Source organism: Rhipicephalus sanguineus, chromosome 9, assembly GCF_013339695.2.
Source record: "Rhipicephalus sanguineus isolate Rsan-2018 chromosome 9, BIME_Rsan_1.4, whole genome shotgun sequence".
NCBI classification, from domain to species: Eukaryota; Metazoa; Arthropoda; class Arachnida; order Ixodida; family Ixodidae; genus Rhipicephalus; species Rhipicephalus sanguineus.
In genome coordinates, this window is record NC_051184.2 from 60,240,390 (window position 1) to 60,262,167 (window position 21,778).

General features: G+C 47.2%; 1 protein-coding gene across 2 annotated transcripts in view; it reads right to left on the reverse strand.

Annotated features, from left to right (window-relative positions):
* Positions 1-2,472: 2,472 nt before the first annotated feature.
* Positions 2,473-21,778, reverse strand: part of LOC119405216 (zinc finger protein 768-like) — a 29,784-nt gene continuing 10,478 nt past the window's right edge. The window contains exons 4-5 of one of the 2 annotated variants that reach the window (XM_049419233.1): positions 18,235-18,366; positions 2,473-3,845 (exon numbers count right to left, since the gene is read on the reverse strand). In XM_049419233.1, coding sequence (XP_049275190.1) covers positions 3,203-3,845; positions 18,235-18,366 — 775 coding nt within the window. In that variant the 3' untranslated portion in view covers positions 2,473-3,202. Of the gene's footprint in view, positions 3,846-16,731; positions 17,144-18,234; positions 18,367-21,778 lie in introns of those variants that run through there. The other variant, XM_049419234.1, reaches the window with a different exon arrangement.

Below are 21,778 nucleotides of genomic sequence, written 5' to 3' on the forward strand. Positions count from 1 at the left end.
CGCTTTGGTTTTACCAGGAAACTTTATTCCTTGAGCTTTTATTCTGCGTTCGTGTCATCTTCCACAGCGTGAATAAAGTAGGCAACAGCGTACCTCTCATGTTCGCAGCTTCGCTTATTTGCTTCGCACATGCGCAGGGGACTTAAAGAGCGCATTGCATGCGTGCTTCAGTTCTAACGAGAAAAAATGACGCCTGGTCACGCCAAAATAATGATATTTCAGTTTTATTCAATGGTCACAATAACGCAATTATACACTGTGCACAATGAGCAAGAAATGTCACAATAAGTACAAAAAGGGCGTAGACTACGTGCATTGGTTTTGCCTTTTCTTCCGATAAATTAACCTTACGTGTAACATATCAAGACATGCGAATTAGTGATTGTAGCGCGACAGATAACTTAGCAATCTGTTCACCGGTAACAGGAAATATAGTAGGCACAGCATGTTCACGAAGGAAACCGGGCAAGGAATACTGATCCATGAAAATCCGGCAAGCACAATACTCCGAACCGTTGCCCCGGTGTCTTATCTAGAAGAGACGGCTCGCCAGGCGTACGCGTGTTGCTATTGCATCCTTGGAGCACCACATGGTTTCCGCGAGTGCCGAGGAAAGCGTTCGGCGTGAAATGTTAGCCGCCTCGTGCTGTTGTCCGTTGAACGCCGTAGCCAACACGTTCACCAACGATGAAACACAGCCTCGCAACTTCGCGCACACCAAAATCAAATTCTCACCACATTAATTCACAGAACGCATGCACGTGCGAAATACCAGAACACCTGAGGGGGCGTGTCATCGCAGACGAACTTACGAGCGCGCCTTTCCATGCACTGCAAGGGCTGCCCTCGAATGACAATGACGTGCGCCTCTCTTCAAGGGGCGCTAAGAAAATGATTTTTCGTAAGAATTAAACACTGTCGTACATTCTTGGCACATTGCACCTACATAATATTGTTCGGGAAATAAATGTAATTTGTAAAACAAACATTGTTTTACGTTTGAATAAAACTTAGTTCTTCGCTATTAGTGTTTGTTCCCTCCAAACATAGTCGCGCTTCAATCGCAGCACCCATGGCTTCCCTTGGTGGGTGTCGTTGGCAATAGGTTCTGAACCGTTTTTCGCCCGAAGCTTCGCGACCTATTTGAATCGACCTTGTCGAACCGGCCAACTTCGGGTCCAGCAGCCGAGCACCGTGGCCACTGATCCACAGTGCCAGACGCCGTGTTTTACAAGGAATTACCTTATATTAAAGCGTACTTGTTAGCGTAGCATGCGCCAACAAAGCGTAGATATTTGCTACTTAAAATGCCTTGCTGTCGATTCCATCTGCGGGTAGCATCACCTAGATTATTGGCTCGAGCCCCTGTCGGGCCATGATCTGCGTTCGGGCCGGGCCCGGCCGGATAAGTGTAATTTTTTCTCGGGTTCGGGCCCGGCCCGGGTCTCGCTTTTGAGTCACCGGGCCGGGTTCGGGCGGGTAAACTTCAATGAGTTCCGGGCACGGGGCCGAGAATCGCGGCCCGTGCAGTGCTCTAGCCCGGGCCCCTAAAGTGCTCTGCCCGTATCATCATCAAGACGGTCGAAGAACAAGACGAAGAAGACATCTCCTTGGCGCGAGCGCGTGCTCTGCATGTATCATCATCAAGGCGGCCGAAGAACAAGACGAAGACGACTTCTTCTTGGCGCGAGCACGCGTTCAAGATGTTACAGATGGCTATGGTAGGTTTTATAAAGCGGACGGTCGCCAATGGAACTACGGACAAAGCCCAGCGCAAAAGCTGCTTCGCATCTAAAATTAGTAAACTGAGTGTCGACGCACATAAAAAGCAATGGACCAAGGTAAATACACAATCATGGCTAAATTCCAGGGCTATAAATTAGAAAATAAACATTATATAAGTTAATCAGACAGTAAATTCTTTAGTTGGCATTTAAACAAGTACAATGTAGATCGGCAATTCGATGTAGCTCGTCCTTCGTTTCCCACATCCTCTATTACAGTCATTAGCATTTCATAGCTCCAAGTAAAATATGTGTAAAGGCAAATAGACATTGCAATAGGTTTCTTTATCATCAATCAATATCCCGTAAGCGTAAGTATGCCTTAAGACTGTACACAGTGTTACTCTTCGCTTGCGCGGATGCATTTCTCACGTAAGGCAATAATAAATTCACAGTTCTAGCAATAAAACCGTGTCAGAAGAGAGGATCTGCATGGTATAAACGACGCTTCTTTAAAACTTACAATATAATTCCAAGATCAAGCAAATATGTTTGCAGTCCACGATTGGAATGATCGTTCCACATTTAATTTCCATCATAATTCTTACCAACAAAGTTCCCGACATAAAACAAACAAATGCATCAGTAAGATTGCGCCTGGGCGTTTGTGGTGTCTTGACGTCTCCGTTGTCTGTGTTTGCACGCCCAGTCTTTTAGCATGAGTAAACACGCCATATAATCCCACATATGTATCGCGATAGTAATTATGGCACACAAGCAATTCAACCAAGCTTCACAGCGCGAATGGCTAATTACATCTCGCAGAGGTTTCTGTGCGGCTATTTCAACTGAATGATTTCACACAACACACCAAGTGCAGTCAATTTGGGTTTCCCTAGAGACATCCCTGGTATGGCCCCGTCAATGAACATAGCTATGTATCCGAAAGGCAAACACAGGGAAGGATCTCCAAAATTCTTCTCCATTAGACCACACTAAATACTTGAGGCGATGACGTTTATTCTCGTGATTTCCAAAAGCCAGATAATATTGCTTAACTACGTGCGTCCATTACAGCTCTTTGTCACGAGACGAGAAGCAGACATCTCACACACGGGGTTTTAATCATTTTTGTTTTATTTTCAAGAAAGAAAGGCAGTATTCTTTGTACTGCACCGCTTCTTTCTCACGTCTTGAAATAAAAGTTGAGCTATAAAATTGACTTATGCAAGTACGATTAGGCTGCTACGAGAGCACGCGTATGCATGACACATAAGGAAAGAGGTAAGTTAAAAAACACTTTAAAAATAAAAATAACTGCACCGCAAGACTGCAGTGTGCAGACTGCAATGGAGGTTCATTCACGCGATTAAGGTGGACACGTAGAAACATTTCTTTTGTGTACAGGATGGATTCCATGCTCATTTCGCTAGTGAAGCGCACACGCCTGTACGACAGTGGAGTTACTAATTGATATATCACTTCTCGAAGTGACTGTGATGCTTTCTTTGCGCGGGAGGCTTACAGAGTCCACGGTCTGTGCGCGTTCGTCGATGTCTTTGAAGAGAGCTGAATGCCGTGAATGAACGACCACATATTTCGCATTTAAACGGCCTCTCGCTTGTATGCGTTCGTCGATGACTTTGAAGACGGTAGCCTGTCGGGAATGAATGACCACATATTTCGCATTTAAACGGCCTCTCGCCTGTATGCGTTCGTCGATGACTTTGAAGACGGTAGCCTGTCGGGAATGAATGACCACATATTTCGCATTTAAACGGCCTCTCGCCTGTATGCATTCGTCGATGTCTTTGAAGATGGTAGCGTGTTGGGAATGAATAACCACATATTTCGCATTTAAACGGCCTCTCGCCTGTATGCGTGCGTTGATGTCTACGAAGAGCTCCCGACTCGGCAAAGCATTGGGTGCATGTCTCGCATTGGTAGGGTTTCTCGCCCGTATGAGTACGGCGATGGTTCACGAGATGACTGTCCCATTGAAATGATTTGTCGCATATCTCGCATGTGTGGCGTCGTTCCCTTGGTGGTTTCTTGACGCGGTTGACTTCGCCACGGACACCGTCCTTGCGCTGTTTCCATTGCGTGGAGCCAGTAGCACTGCTGCGAGTAACCGGAGAATGGAATGTAATAGGTGCATTGATATTTTTTTTTTTGAAAGACATCGTCACGTTCTCTCGATAAAGAGCTTGACGAACAGAATATACCTTTTATGGAAGTACTATTTCACTGGTTGTGGAAGTGAGAGTGTAATGGTGGCGATGTAAGTCACCTTACCGTTTACCAACTTAGTTAATGACTCCGAGAAGCCGGAAAAGAAATTTTAAGATTCGACGTTGCTGAAAACGAGAAGGCACGTGTACCAGCATTTTCCTTGACACATACAGGTGCTTGGGAAGTTGAGCACATTGTACTTTGTAGACAACATTTTTTTTTGTCACTGTATATAAAGAGCCTTCTCTCTCGCTCTTTCTCTTTTTCCCTCCCACGTGAACTCATACCTGCACTGGGCACTCGGCGGAATTCAACTCCCATCCAGACAGCTTGGATACCAATCTCCAGCTCCGTATTCCGTCTGGAATATCTTTGAGCTGAGGAGACGCTTCTGTGCCGCCTGTGGCCTGGCGTGCTCTTTACGAATGCCTACTCTTTTCGGATCGAAATGATGCACAACCCTACATGCAATAACTGGAGCTGCGAAGAAACAATTGTCCATCTTTGTTAATATCTGTCTCAGTGCGCCCAGAAAAGAACCTTCGAATACCTCGGAACGACTTCGTAATGGGCCCTTTGTCAGATCAAAGGGTCCTGGGACATTGGGACACTGGCCGAATCCGCCCCCAGCATGGAAGACGTTGATAGCTTTGTCGTGTTCTTTAGGGACAGCTGGGCGTAGAAGCAGACTTTAAACAGCATGACCATTTACTTTCTTTTTATTTTTTGTTTCTCTGCTCTTTATTTTTTGTTTTTGCATCGTCTCTTTCTATTCTCATTCATTTCCCCTTTCCCCAACACAAGGTAGCCAGCCGGTCTAAGAACTGGCTAACCTCCCTATCTTTCTGCCTGTTCCTTCCTTCCTGCTTGCTTAACCATAGTGCTAACTTCGGGAATTTGTATTTATCGATCAGTTGCCATGTTGAACTATGAAGATTGACGCATTTGGCTTGCTGGGATGCCAAACGCTGAGGAAAAAAAAAAACTAAAAATATTTTTCTGGTGATTCGAATAACAAACTTCTTGTCTTGATTTAATTATTAATGCCTTAATGTACACAACTATATTGTTAATAAACAGTAAATACATGTAGTCACTGCTTTCGAGCGTATTTTACTACTTGCGCGACACCTCTTTACAAGCCAGTGGATAGTAAAGCTAGTGAAAGGAGGAGGAGGAGGAAAGAGAAAGGAATGAAAGGCAGGAAGGTCAACCACACGTGCGTCCGTTTTGCTACCCTACACTGGGGGGAGAGGGATTAAAAAGAAGAAACCACTGCCAGATTACACGTGCCCCTGTCCACTGCGCGCTGGGTTATTTGCTTGTCCTCTGCACGCTGGGTTAGTTGGGTTATTGCTGTTCTCTATTTTTCGTACGGCTGCTAATTTCTAGTACACTTACTAAGAACTTAGTAACGGACTAACCATTCGAGTTAGTACTATGCGCTTACTAGCCAGGTAGCAAATTTCCCTAATGTGCATTTTACTACGTCGACTTACTAAGATGTTTTGTGACAAGTAAAGTGTTAGCAATTAGTGAATATGTCGACCTTTTTCTCTGGGAGTGTAGGGTACAACTCGACCAGAAAGGTGGCAAATACAGTTTCTTGGCCAAAACATGGAGAAAACTTGCGCATCCTAAGCGTGATATTTAGAAGTCTTGAAGATAAGGCCTTGAAGTCTGCTGTTGGACGTGAAATTATTGTTACGCGGAAGTTTCTACCCCGCACCTCCACCAAAGATGTTACGGTTAAGAAAGTATATTGCCGCGACATATTGGCCGCATTCAAATAGCGCGCTCGTCAACTTGCACACAGGACACTGCGCGCCGTATCCTAGTGCCACGCAGTGACCATCGTGGCACGAGCACCTGGCCGGACCCGGCTCGCATGCGCCACGCGCTCGTGTGCCTCTCGGGGAAAGTAAGAAGACAACAGCTGATCGACATCTTTGGTGTTCGACTGACTGGCAGTTTTAAGACCGCAGTCCCTTTTAGTTGTGGGCACAGGTTCGCCCTTAATAAATACGCTTGTTTTATTAGCCTGTGTGCTTCAGCATCGCTACAATATACACAGGCTATATGATAACAAAAGCGTACAACGTTGCCGCAGTCCATGCTCGTTTCTCTCAGCACTTCGTCGTCGTCATTTTCTGCCATCTTCGCCCGTGACAATACATACACTGAACAAGACTGCTTATCCGAGGGAGTAATAAGTTTCAGCCCTTTTTCCGACTCCTTCTGCGTCGCCAGTAATGTTAAATTACGACTATTTCAAACATTGTCTCTTTCTGTTATGTATGAAAAGCACAATTAAATTAGCTCCAATCGGAATTATTACAATGAAAACAAGTTGATTCAAGGAAGTCCACTTCTCGAAGCGTTGGCTCCAACGACACCCCCTAATCGAGGATTTATCATTACTTTGTTCACTAGGATTTATGCTATTGGATTTCTTCGTTAAACGCGCAATGCCGATCAATGCGATATAATTTAGTGTAATGGGGTTGCTCAGTCTTCGCGCATTTACACAAGAATTGTAGACCTCAATGATGTACGCTGAGAGCTCCAGCTAATATATTACCATTGGAATAATCCAGACATCAATCACAAGAAACGTCTGTGGGAAAACAGCAGACGCCGTCCTATGTACCCTCATTTGCCCAGTGAAGAGGACTACTGGACATACGCGCTCACCTCGCGTCATTACCACGCATGGTTTCTTCGATGCCTACACGGCTTGTACAGGGGACTGAATGGCAGGCGCCGCTTCTAGACGCTGGAACTGGGAGGCCGCTACTTCCGGTTATGGTCGGGTATGTAAGCCCTGAAAGAAAAGTGTTGGTTGAGTGTTGGCAAATGTATAAGCGGCACTAACAATGTGTCTCTTTTCATAGCTCTGCATAGAGTTTCAGTTGAGGGTTTTTGTGGAAGTGCTGAGATGTTACATATATTGAAGATATAGTTGCTTAGAGGACAAGATCCTTGTATATTGTTCAGGCCAGAGGTGACAGCTGGACTTATTAGCAATTTCCTTGGTAATTCAGACCCTATTGACGCTACCAAGAATGTGTGTTCGACATTCTCAGCAATAATATGTAACGTCTGAATGAATACCCAGCGTTTGTCCACTGCGATAATTTCTCCCAAACAGTTGCAACTGCTGCGAAGCTGTTTAGAGAGCAAGGATGAAGAATGAACGTACGTTTAGAAACTCCGGAAGATAGCATCACTCAGTACCTAGGCATTGAAAGATCGTTCACTCACGCTCACTTGTGCTGGAGGTATTTGAACCTGTCCGTAACTTCTTTGCTGAAGATCAGCTTACTCTATTTAAAGTTAAAAAAATGGTGTTGCTTTACTTTTGGTGAGCTAGGTTGTTATTAATTTCTGCGCATACATTGCGCAACAGAGTATCCTTATACTAAGGTTTGTTTGTTTTATGAGGCAAGATATGCTAATCCTGAGGTTGTGTTCGCTGCTAAGGAAGGTATAAAGTTTATGAAAGCCTCCGCAAACAAACCGTGGAAGGAAGCTGTGCCGTCCTCCGGTAGTGGCAGAACATTACAGGTGCCACCTTCATTCCTGCAAGCAAACATCCAGCACTGTACATCCAGCAATGGCAAAGTTATAATTGAAGCATTTACGGCGATATTTTGCGCATCTGTTTTCTTCATCAGATGGTGGCTTTTTTGTTGGCAATTCGTCTTTTGCATACACGTTATAACACACACCTTGGCCATAAGAACAGAGAGATGAAAAAAAAAAGAATGCCGGGAGAGTAACCAGATATTAGCATCTGCTTTGCTAACCAGCACTGGGGTGGGGAAGTAGGGGCAAGAAAGAGGGTCTGGAGAGAGAGAGGGGGAGAAAAAGAGGACAAAAAAACGCACGTACACACACAAGATAAAAACAATACACACTGGATGGGTGTTCTGGTTACAATCGTTCAAAAGGCCGGGCGATCGCAATAAGCGCAGTAACGCTTGTATGACCTTCTACGACATTGCGTCTTGTCGATGGCACAGAATTATTTCCTCGGACAAAGGTCGGTCATCCGACTTGTTGAGCGCGTTGCAAAGGAATATTCGTTGTACACTGTACAGTGGGCAGTCGCGAATAACATGTCCAATTGTTTCTGCGTTGCCACAGTGGTCACAGGCTGCGGTGTCGGACATCCCGATGCGGAAAGCATAGGCGTTGGTAAACGCAACGCAGAAGCACAGTCTTGTTGGGTATCTGATGTCTCAGCTTGCGGCTGCATCTGCGCGGAGCTGATAGACGGAGCGGACAAGGCGACGGTGAGTTAAGGCAAATTTATATACATATAAACGCAGGCGTTACATACTCGGCACTGGGGCCGATATCTTATTGGGCTCGCACTAAGGTGCGACGACGACTCGCGATTTCTTCGCTGTCCCTTTCCCCGCGAAGCTTGGTTCTTTTATAGCCCTGGCCGACCCCTGGCATCAGCCAGTTGTTCGAAGCCTCCAATCAGGAACCGCCGTTGTTCGCTGGCTGGAATCGGATCCGTGGATGAGAGGGCTTGCCGCACGTTGCGTGAGGAATTGCCGTCGGTTGCGTTCCCGCCTTTGTTGGCACCCGTTTGCACCATCCTCGCTGGTGTTGACGTTGGTTGCATCAGACAGTGTATCGATGGTGCGCCACTTGCGTCAGACGTTCTACCAGCTTGAATACCTTGCCGAAGCAAGTAAGTTTGGGTTGGGAGCCCTGGCATAACAGTCTACACAAAAGGGTCGCGTCTACTCGGCGAAGCCTCGATGGCACTTGAAGACTGAAGGTAGGGTCAAATGAGTGCAATCGAGCATCCTTGAAGTGAGGCTCATTCAACTGTGACGTGGTGCGTTGGCGAGCATGTAAGCAGAGTTTGCGTACAGCGTCGGTCCTAGAAATCGGTAGGTGTAGTTCATGTTCTTCTGCATGGGCTGAGCGTGCAGATTGATTGCCGATGATTCCGAAGTGTCTGGGTAACCATTAAAAGTGATTTGATGTCCTTTCTCAGTTAGGTGGTGTATAACCTCTGTTCGTGTGGCCCGCGGCGTAAGGCTGACAGTAGAGACTGCAGTGCCGCCTTCGAGTCGCAGAAAACAGTCCACATGTGTGTCGGTTGGTCATTGTCGAATTGTAACGCTTTACGAAGGGCTGCCATACGAATATGCGGGACAGTAAGGAGGATATACATTTATATATCGTCAGAAGCATGCAAATAAACTAATTAAATACTCCTACACTAATTCAACTTTTAAACATTCATCTTTTCCACTTGCCATTAGAGACTGGAATGAACTGCACCCATATATAACAAACATCAAAGCGTTCTCGGAATTCGCTAATAAAATGGAAGGCACAAATAACAAGAATAGTGCCAATCAAATGGCATCCCACGTACACTCATCCGCCATTTACACTTGTGGGTTGCCTCACCTTTGCACAACCAAGAACAAACACATGTTAATTCCTTATTTTCTTTGTTTCAGGTACTTTGCACGGGATGTGATGTTGCTGTTTTATGGCCCAAGTGGTGTTCACTTGAGTTCACTGAATTACACTTGAGTAATGTAGCAAATATATGCAAGTTCATTTTATGAATTTATTTGAGCACTGTGTGGTGTCATATATTACTGTAACCTATCTTTTCCTGCAATCGTTTGCATATTTGATGGTTCTATAAACCTTTCGTTATTCTACTGACTTTGTGTATTGCCCTCCTACTATGACCTCAGCTTAGGGCAGCAGTGTTGAAATAAATAAATAAATAAATAAATAAATAAATAAATAAATAAATAAATAAATAAATAAATAAATACGGATGTACGGTTGGAGTATACCATGTCCGGGCCTCGGGCATTTCGCCTGCACAAATAACATCTTTCTGTGAGAATGAAAAAAAAAATAACAGTCGGATCCTTTACAACGGTTTCATACTTATGACCAATGCGATATACTTGCTTACCTGGAACTCCTTGTGTACGCACATGCATTTAGGTGCGCGCGTGTGTTTCTATATTTGATCAACATGGAGACACCGCCTAAAGTGGTGGCGCGAGCAGGTGTGGCGCCTATGTGCTCCAATTTAAACGTTAGATGCCTGAACCTGCTAGGAACAAGCATTCAGCTCTACCGTCAAAAGGTGGACTCACCTGTCGCCGTTTCTCATGGTGTCGGATTCTTCCCCTATTTGAAGACGTCTCACCATAGGTTCGAGAGCAGCGGTTGAGTCACTACCGCCGGAGGCCGGTGGCTGGAAACCGGCGACTCCGTTTTGGGACATGCGTGCGAGCCCTGAAAATAAGAAGTGTGCGCAGGTTCAACTTACTTAACGTCGCGAAGGCTGATTGAAGAGCGAAGCCGGTGGCATCAGCGCGCCTTTAATCCGCTTTTGCCAATGCCACGGCACTGTCTTCCTCCTTTCTCACGAGCACCACCTTTGCTCGAACGAGCGCTGCCATTGGTCGACTCCTTTCACCGGCACAGGCAATCGTGCTCCTGCTCTCTCCTTCTCTCCACACCATCTGCCCCGTTACCACCATAGCTTCGTCTTCACTCTGCTCCCCTATACCGAGATTCAACCTCTCCACGTCGCTATATTTTCTCTACCAGTCTCAACTTGCTACACTAAGCTACCCTCTCATTCACTGAGCTACAGCTGTGCTCTCCCTCTCGTCAGGCTTCACTCTCGCAGCTGGGCTAGAATGTGCGGATGACGGATCCCAGGGATTTAAGCTGGGCTTCACACAGCTCCGTATAGCAAAAGTGTTGATTTCCGTGGCGCAGCTCGCCACCACAACTTATGGCGATGCTATGTCAAGGTTTTGAGCCTGTCAGCCAGGGTTGCCAGGCCAGTGACTTACGAGTAATTAATGGAGCGATAAAGTCGATAGGTATATATACCGGGACTTCCACTGATACAATTCAATTTCCCGATTAAGGCACGCCATTGAACGTACGTGGACGTTAATGATTGCTATGGATAAGGTCATCTTTAGTACAGAAAATTTAACCTTTAACACATGTCGGCAATAATAATGTGGAGCTTACTCAGTATTATTCAGGGAATCTATTGTGCGCTTAGGGCTTACTAGGATTCAGAATCACCAAACTTTTCCACAACCGGACTAACTTGGACTCAATATCACCAAAATATCACTCAGCCGGACTCACTGAGTCTCAGCCTCACCGCCCCACTATAGTCTGGGTGAGTTTGATTTAGTATGCTCATGAGCGAGTTGCCGACTTATGACCTTTTTACAGTTTTCTGCCCTGGTCTTAAACCAATATTTCAGAGACTACTTTGACTCAATATATCCCATATAAATGCACTTATAATAGCTTCCTCGATCGCAGGGGAGAGGGAGTGTACTCTTCAGTGGCACTGTCCACACACACAGTAGGAATCTCTACAGAAGGAAAAATATTTACCGTATGCGGCACTGCTTTGTGAATTCAGTGTTTCAGCAGGGACCCTGCAGTTTAAAGAAACAGATTGGTATCAGACTGCTAACTGCGAGCGACCACCATGCGTATGATAACCAAAACGGTTTTGTGGTTCCGGACAACATCAATTTGAAATTGAGAGCTCAATTGAAAACTGAGCCTGTTACACCAGCCGCCCCCGCCGGTTCGTTACCTCAAGGGGTCCATCACCACTACGACCAGTCCACAAGGGTTACCCGTCACATCGACGGCTGAGAACCACTGGTCTAACATAACTGAACCACAAGCATGCATACCGACTCACATCTTAGTTGCTCCATTCAACTTTACTCGCCTCGAGTACTTTTCCAGTGTGGCTGACGGCTGCACGATGCCGTCGAGGCTGGTACTGGGCACTGCGTCCCAGCCACTTCTGATGGAGGTCGGACTCTGGACACCAGTCCTGACGTTGCTCAGATCTATGCAGTAACACGCAAGCGTTGATTCGCCATTGAGCGGCATTACACGGAAACACTCTAGAACATTGCAGCCTAAGAATTCTTGCACACAAGGAAGTATTATCTGAGTCATTGCTCTAGGGGAGCCTTTATGAACAGTGCACTCAATGCTGGAATGGGCAATTATTCGATAGTTTGTCGTGCGTTTATAGATAGGCGTTCAACTCCTACATTGTCTTCCTTCTTGGGCCTTATGAAATGTCTTGGTCGGTTAGTCGAGGCAAGCGGTCAGTGGCGCACAGTAAGGAACAAGCGCACCATTGAGTAGAACGCGTGCACCAATAGCAAATCGCTAGTCTGATGTTATTTATTGAGAGGGATCGGGCTGTCTGCCCCAGAGAATCGCAGCAGCCAATGCAAAAATCTCAAATATTTATTCTAGCAGAAACATTAATAGAAACATTAAAGAAAACGCCTAAGCTCATGGGCCACGACACCGCCCACGAACCTACGCCCCACCGGAGGGCACACGCGTGTGCAGGCCGGTCCGTCGCTGACTCTCCGGCCGGCGCGTTGGCTGCTCCTTTTGAAGCCCTTGTCTGTGCCAAGCGCATCGCTGGTGCGCAGCCCGTTTCGCGCCAGCCGCACGATGAGCGTCACTCCCAGATTATGAAATGTACACTGCAGGGCCCACATTGTTTGGATGCGCACGGTGTCGTGTGGCGGCGGGCTTCGGAAACCAAGCGACCCGGTTATTGCGGATCAACGATCACCATAGGCATCCGCAGGATCCTTCATTTTGGGGTGCCAGGTTTCACCAGGTTCTCTAATTGAAAGCTCCAAGTGGTGCTTATTCATTACATAAAAATTAGCGCAGCTTACACTACATCGCGCAAGGCTGGGCCACAGCAGATCCTGTCTTGGCTAGGCTTTTACCCTCTCAGCTGTCTGTTTCCCACCCTTTGCTTTTCGGTACATGGCTATGCTTGCTCTCCACTATAACGCTTATGTTGCACAAAAATCTGTCAAATCTCACTGCTCGTCACATAGGTCTACTACTAAAAATTAAGGGAACACGCGAACGGAAAACGCCGATTAGGGGCTGCACCGCTTCAGCTTCTCTTGTTTACAATCTGTACGGACTGTTTGGGCGGTGATTGAGCGCGTGCTTGTTCATGATGATGATAAATTCCTATCTATGACACTGCAAACCTCCACCATACCAGCTCTGCTGTAATAAAACTGTGTACACTGCTATCAATAATGAAGCCTTACCTCATCTCTAGTATAAGCAGTGAACATGTGACAAGGGGTATGACCTATGAAAGCGCATAGGACAGGCAGAGAGGTAAACCAAGATTGAACGTGGATACTGCATCGCATTGGCGAAGGAGAAAGGGAAGGAGTGTTTTGATAGAAGGAGAAGCCCACTGTTTGCAGAGACTTCATTTGGAGCAGTTTCTGTTGGCTACACTGCTTTTGGTTAGGATTCGCTGCGTTAGGATGTTAAACAGAAGGACACGTACCGTAGAAGGAGAACGGGTGGTCGGCTTGATGGTACTCCATATTACGATGGTAACTCGAAGTGGCCCCAGAAGTCCTACAGGTACAAGGCGTACAGATCTCGTGACGTGTGCAGCCAGCGACGCCAAAAGTAATGGAAGGCTTTACGCCCAAATGTCATTGTATCAGCAGCGCGGCGTCGCTAACTTCCATAAGCTAGCTTGTACTGCACTAAACGATGTAAGTGGCGTCTCCGTAATTTTGAAAGCACATCCTGCTACAACCGTTCGCACGTAACACAGACACACCATGCGTCAGTTCGCCAAAGACAAACTTGCGCGGTAACACTTCAAGGCGACAATCAGTCGTGGGTACATCCTGATGAGGCACTGAGCGGTGAATTGTGTTTATCTGAAAGCGTATATTTCAGAAGGAGCTTGATGTGGGCGAGTTGGTGTAGCATACTGGAAAATTTAACGTTGCGTAAAACACACGAGGACTAGAAAGGAACACTTAAACAGATAAGCGCAAACTAACAAGAGAAGTTTATTTCAGGAACCACTGACACTTATACATGGAAAAAAAAACACACGTCACATCACATGCTCAGGCTCTATCGCGACATAAAGGTAATTGTTTTTCTAGGAGTGCTACTGACGTGCAACTGATGCAAGTATCTCCGGCACGCGCAATGTTAAACACTTCGAGGATCTCCCTCTCTAATATATCACCGGATCGTGCTAAGAATTTTTTCTGATTAAGAATTGGTCGGCAGTTGCAGCGCTTGCAGTGCTCTGACATACGCCCCCCCCCCCCCCCCGCGTTGTTATTTTCTGAAATAAACTTCAGTTCTTAGTTTGCGCTTGTCTGTTTAAGTGTTCCTTTCTAGCCCTCTTGTGTTTTGCGCAACGCCAAGTTGTTTGGCGCAACGAGCGGCGATATGCGTTCGCTTTTGTTGATGGCTCTTTCACTCTGACAGGGAAGAGTATTTCCACGCGGACGACATGAAATCTCGGATCCTAGCCATAAACGACTTCGCTCTAAACATAAGGCCTTGAAGGTTGCAACTGAGTTGATAATGTACACAATATCAACGGAAGAAGATTGGCACGAGTTACCGGTTGCCTGAGCGACAAGATTGCGACACGCGGCGTTGAGTTTCAATACTCTCGATATCACTCTCGATATCAACCGAGCGCGCTGATATCGAGAGTGCCAAGCACATTCCATTTTCCGAAGCAGGGGTGGCCGGCGGAAAGCACTCCAACAAGCAGCTTTTTGTGGGCAACTGCGATTAAGATACGGCTTCTCGCAACTTCAGCGAAAAAAAAAAACGAAAAGGATATTGTGTCCATAGCCACATCTGGCGATAAGCAATGAAGAAGCGTTTCTTTAGGATATGGGCTTGCGGATGGGCCAACAGCAAGACGGGCTGCTTTCCGACGGTCCGCCGGCCTCCCCTGCTTTGGAAAGTGGAATGTGCTTGGCAATCTCGCTATCGGCGTGCCCGTGAACAAGAGGGCCGTGTGTCGCAATTTGCGGCTCCGGCAACCGTTCACTTGTGCTAATCTTTTTTCCGTAGAGACTGTACGTTACGACGCACTTCCGGAAAACACATCGCTAAGCGCTGCGGCGAACTACTCTTGGAAACAACCGGTTTCCTGATGAGAGAATTGTGCCGTGCTTTTAAGGAAATTCTGAGGAGCCGACGGTGATCCAAAGGCACTACCGATGTCGAATATTTGCGCATACACGCAGCATCCGCACATTAATTGGAGGTTCACTATCGCTTATCGTCATCTTCTCACTATTTGTGCACATGAAAAATGCGTAAACGCGGAGCGTGCTTGAGCCGCCGTTTCGACAAATCCAACGTTTCGACAAGTCCGCTTGTCGAAACGTCGGCTCTAGCGCACACCCCTTGTTTACGAAATTTTCATCGCAAGCTTCCGTCGTTCCCTGACCCCGCCTTTGTACATAACGTTCATTGCCGTCTAGGAGGTGAGGTCACTCAAAGGCGTAGGCAGAAATTTTTTTCGGCGGGGGGGGGGGGGGCACCTCCTTGATTTGAAGTGGGGGCCGGGCAGGCAGATGTGGTCATGTGTCACTTTGGGCTCTGTATGCCATAGCGAAAAAAAATTCGGAGGGGGGAGGGGCACGGGCCCGGTGTGCCCCCCCCCCCCCCGCCTGGCTACGCCACTGAGGTCACTTCTTCAAAGGGCTCACCTCGCGTTGTTTTCGTAGCTTCCTGGTACTTGCACCAAGCTCTCCTGTCTTGCACTCTGAAGTGTGTGAAAGGCGCCGGTGTTGTCCATCGGAATCGAGAAATCGGTGCTTCCGTAGTGCAACTGATCTACGTGCCCTGAAAGCAGAGAAGTTCCTCACGCACTTCGTGATACTACGTTTCCGAGGCAAAGCTTCATTTGCTAATAAACAGTGCAAAGCAGGAAGTTCGACTAAAACACCAATACGGGGTTGTTTAGAACTCACAAAGAAGTTTTGCTGACACCTTCAATGTGGAAGTTTGATAATTACATTATTTTACACAAAAAGAAAGCCAACGCCAGCAACTCTGTGAGAAGAACTTGTTTTTTATTCGCTCTTATGAATGACTTATCGATGTTAGAAAGAATGGCTAGGGTTATGAAGTTCTTTCAATAATTTCTTATCTTTTCAGCCCACAGTAAACATTTGTTAATTTCAAAATGCCAGTTTTTTTGCCCACTTTCATCTCTCTATCTTGAAAGCTTGGCTTTGTGAATACCCAATGGTATTCACACACGAACACGTCCAAATCCACCGCAAAAAAATGCTAGCACATGTGACCGATGAACGGTGCTACAAAAACGCGACTTGCCTTTGTAACATTTCGTGTAACATTGCATACAGTGTGCTGGTCACTATCGCTTTGAAACATTGACTGTTCTTGGCACTTGCTGGTGGCACGCCCGGTAACAATAGCTCGTCGTGTCAAAACTTTACCGCATCCGTCACCGATTTCAAATCTTTCTCGTGGCAGCTGCATTTTTCGTTTTCAAACTGCAGAATGCTTAGTTCGCATTGAAATTTCGTCAGAGACGAACAATGAAGCTCTTGATTATGGTTCTTCACTCTCGGCTATTATACGAACTAAGTCCGAAGCTCTTTGAAAGAACGCGTTGACTGTGGTGTTTTGTAGCGGTCATGTTAAAATCAACATTTTATCATTTACTCTCTATATGTGTGGCACAAAATATGCTTAGCTGCTTCACTTGCCTCTCAAGTTGTTTGCAGGTCTAGCTAGTACTTGAGGAAGCGGGGGTCAAAGGGACATAGCTCAAGGCAAGATTTCACTGTAATCCCATAAATGTGAAAAATTAATGTAGGGTTGCTTATGCCAACTCGACGTTGGTATTATGAGCAAAACGTAGTTGTACACACCGAATTACTCTTCACCGACCGAGGTTATTTATTACGCACATAAATGTTGTGGTGAACTCGGAATGCGCCGCTGTCCAGTTGGCATGGAGAATTCCAGCCGCACGCGTCGTCTCTGCGGTACTCACACGTAGCCACAACGTAACTATCTGTGTTACTTTTCCAGTCTATTTTATAACAGTAATCAAGTGACCGTTGGCAGCCTTCATCCGTGAAATTGCGTCAAGGATGACGCAATCTCTTCTGAAATGTGGGAGATAGCGCTGGTGCGTATATTACGCTAGCGTCCTACCATCTCTGCCCACGTACTTACCTGACGTTGTGGCAATCGTGTCGTGAGCAGTGTTCAGGGGGACATCGTTGGTGAGGCCGAGAAACCTGCAGGCAAGCAAAGTCATTCCTCTCGTGTGGTTTTCTATCAGCTATGCCTTAGGCAGAAAGAACAACTGTATCACATCAAAGTCTTTTGTCTCTTGCTACTGCAATATGTCTTGTTACACGGACAACACTTAGCTGGCTGATAATTTTCACGTATTAACATGTTGAGGAAGCATAAACAGGATACAATGGCACCGCAACCAGCGCAGCAATAGATGAATACTCAGGGCGATTACGAGAATAAAAAGCGGCAGTTTGTACGTCTGCAGGTCGTCAATGTTGTTATTAATGAAGTCTCATGCCATAACAGCACTCCCCCATCCGCAGTTTCATTTTCAAGCGAAGATTGGTATGAGTTAGATTTCTATGGCGGCGCCGGCTAGCATGCAGAAATGCAGCCCTCGAAGCTGCACCGTTCACATGTCTGTATGCGGCTTTTTCCAATAACTGAAGCTCTAGATCATAGGCTTGTCTCCGAATGGCCTTTTCTGATATGAAAATCTGATCTTTTGTTGACGTTACTTTTGATTTCACGTTGGCATATTTCATTGTTGCCTTGGTATCGACGCATGACCTCACGTTCCGGCGCCGGAAGGTGAGTGATTGCGCACGGTGCCAACTGCGTAGGCGCGCCCTTACGCCACGCCCGCAACAGCCGGTGCCGTCTCGCTTTCACCGAGGTTAAAAAAAATAGAAGGAACGTATAGGCACGTACGCAAGCGCCGACCTTTTCCGCCATTTTCCGGACATTGGAAAATGGCGGAAAATTCGTTATTGTAAATGCTTCACGATTTCCTATCTTTTTATGTTTCACCTTTTATGTCACCGTCACTGTGACATCCCTTGCGTAATGCAGCACTGGCAGGTGAGTATGCCCATAACCGCGCCAGAGTAAAGCGCTTCTCGATGCCGCTCTTATGCGTGAGCGTGCGTGCTGGTGCGTACGCTCACAAAATGACAACCTACGAAAAATTACATTACAACTCCTCCGTTTGCTTAGAAAAAAAAATGGTGTAAATTCACAGTCTCCTGCATGCGGAAGAATCTAACAGTGTGATTTATGTGGGCGGAAATATTGAATTGCCACCCACCTAGCATTATGCTGTTGAATTGGTGCGCTGCTCGTACTTAACACCGATATGTTATTACTGCCACCCGTCTTCTTGAACAGTGATGTTCCCGCTATCTCTCGCATCTCTGTCGGTGGTAGTAGCATGTACAATCTGGACAGCACAATAATCGCGTAATGCAGTAGTCGCACACTTAACGTAGATTCCTATTTATCTGCGCGGCTTGACTGATCCTTCAGAGCACCTGAGATGGCGGTAGACAACAGTATCAGTTTTTTATTCAAGCCATGCCATGAGGCCGAAATATCGAGTAAAAAAGGGATAATAGAGCGGACGGGAGGAGGGGGGGGGGGCAGAACGCTCGTAAATATAAGAAACACCTAGACGTACAGCGTAATACATTTGAAATGATCTAACAGAGGAAACAGGTAAGTAACATAACGGGCACGCACTTTGTGGTTATCAAAGAATAGGCACAATTACAACTTTTTCGTAATCTTGAAACAATAGGTGCTTCGCAGGGAGGACTTCAGCTCTCCCGTTTGAACCCGACCTCCTGTCTCCACTAATGAAAACAGTTAATTGATTTATTGATATTACTACCCTAATTGATGTCCCTTGTCATGGTATGATGTCTGCTGCTACAGAAGATGTAATTACCAAGGCAGCGAGCAGCCATTCCGTTTCCCCGCTTATTTTTGATGATTTTCGGACATTTGTGGAATATGATGGACACAATGTCTGCTATGCCAGGACGCACAGGCTTTTGGGGGTCACGATCGATCAAAATCTCTGCTGGTGTAAGGAAGCGCGTAACGGCCATCGCACAACTTTTCAAGTTCCTCGTATAATGAAGAAAGGAAGACATTGAAGACACGAGCTCAGCTATCATCATCGCGGGAGAAAGGCACGAGATCGGCGTTGGAACACCACCATCTTGTTCTACCTGCGTACTTTTCCGAGCTACCACCCGTTCGTTCGGCTCGCCCAATAAACCTCTTTACATTTGGTGGATCGTGCGGGGTACCCACATCGCCTGCACCCTGGAACTACGATCCCGCACATTGCAGCCGACCATGCAAGTCGACGCTTCCCAACAGGCACCACCTCTCGCGGCCGCCGTTTGCCCCGGCTCGGTTCGCCAGCGAGACCCCCCGATATTTGCGGGAACGGAAGATCAGGACGTCGAGGACTGGCTGTCGTCCTTCGAAAAAGTTAGTGGACCCAACAGGTGGGATGACGCTGCTAAATTAGGCATCGTGAACTTTTACCTGGCTAACGTGGCGAAGCTATGGTATACTAACCACGAGTCCGAGTTCGAGAACTGGTCCGCTTTCAAGGAGGCAATATCCGCAGTTTTCGGTCGCCCTGCCGTGCGGAAGACGCGCAAAACAACGGCTGCGTACTCGGGCACAAGAACCAGGTGAAACGTTTACCGCTTACATCGAAGACATAATCGATCTCTGCAGGCGCGTCGATGCTTCAATGAGCGAAAGTGCGAAGATACAGCACATTATGAAGGGTGTCGACGACGATGTCTTTCAAATGCTCCTTGCAAAGTCTCCTGGTACGGTGTCCGAAGTGGTAACTTTGTGCCAGAGCTACGACGAATTGAGAAGGCAACGAGCTCTCACCCGACGTTCATCTCAGGCTAACCAACCGCTCGCTGCACTGGACGTCGTACCTGACCACTCATACCTTCTCGCACAAATGAAGGACTTTGTGCGTGAGGAGGTGGCACGTCAGCTTTCACTCCTGCCGTTTGCTCAGCGCCAAGAGTTCCCACAGCAGCAGCAACTGCGGCAACCGACCCCGTTGGCTCCCGTGCTCTGACACGTCATTCAAGAACAGATTTCGGAGGCCCTGCCGGCACCCATTCAGCAGCACCCTGTCGCCGCACCTCTTACTTATGCTGAGGCAGTAAAGCGGCAGCATCTACAACAGCAACAGCCCCCACCATTCCATGGAGTGCCACAAGCCGTGGCCTCGACTCCTCCACCTGTCACATGGGGTGCTCCTATCGCTACAAATCCCTGGCGAACGCGCGATAACCGGCCGATCTGTTTTGCATGCGGCGGCCCTGGCCATGTCGCCCGACACTGCCGACGTCGAGTGCCGGGATACACAGACACCCGTTCACAGAACAACTACATGGATCGTCCCCGCTCTTGCTTTGACAGTTCGGATGCTCACTCAAGCACGTCTTCACGTGAATATCTGGAACCTACGTCTCGTCGCGCACCTTCACCCCGTCGCCGCTCCGTGTCACCCATGCGTCGTCGACCAGCACCTGAAAATGAGGGAAACTAGCCACCGCAGTTCAGGAGGCAAGAACTGCGCTGTCGAAATGCTCAAGTCCTCGAACTTTGCCGTCGAATATTGTTGAAGTTTTTGTAGAAGGCACCCATACATATGCTCTTGTCGATACCGGTGCTGCCGTTTCCGTTATAGACGCTAAACTATGTCGCAAGCTTCGAAAAGTGACCACGCCTCTTGATGCGATGTCTTTACGTACCGCAAATGGAGAACCTGTTCGGCCTATAGCCGCCTGCACTGCCCGACTCATCAGCGCGGAGGACCCCTACATTGTTGAGTTTATCGTCCTTTCCTCCTGCTCTCACGATATCATACTTGGCTGGGATTTTCTATCGCGCAATCAGGCTGTTATCGATTGTGCCAGATCCGCACTTGAACTCTTCCCACTGTGCGACCAGCCCTACGGCCACAATGATCAAGCCGCACACAAGCTAGTCGTCCAAGAAGACGTCGAAATCCCCCGACAGCAGCTGTTTTGCTCCCTGTGTTTTGCAACTGCGTGTGTGATGGAGCTGCATTCTTTGAACCATCGAGCCTCTTGCTTAGTCGGAAACCACTTCTGCCTTATTCGACAATTTCAATTTCGAATGGAACCAGTGCTCTCTGCCTCACTAATCACCTTCCGTATCCCATCAACCTGTTTAAGGGTGAATCTCTTGGATGCGTGCAGCCCATTGATAAGGAAGAAATTTTTACTGTGCAGCATGATTCATCTCGTAGCGACCTCGACGCCATCAGTGAACTTAACACCTATGATGTACCAGCTTCCGAACTATTCGATTCGTCGATCGCAGATGGACTGTCGCCATCTGAACGATCTGATCTTCTCCAGCTACTGCACCGATTCCGCGATTCTTTCGATGTTGCTCAACCTGCCCTTGGCCGAACTTCTACCATTCTTCATTACATCGACACCGGCTCCCACACGCCTGTGCGACAAAGACCATACCGTGTTTCCGCGGCGGAACGCCAAGTTATTAGCGAACAGGTTGACGATATGCTTCAACGCGACGTTATTCGCCCATTACAAAGTCCATGGGCATCACCTGTCGTTCTAGTTAAAAAAAGGATGGTTCGATTCGCTTCTGCATGGATTACCGGCGCCTAAACAAGATCACTCGAAAAGACGTGTACCCTTTGCCCAGGATTGACGATGCCCTTGATAGTTTACAAGGCGCCGAGTTTTTTTCATCGTTAGATTTGTGTTCTGGGTATTGGCAGGTGCCCCTAGCAGATGCTGATCGTCCAA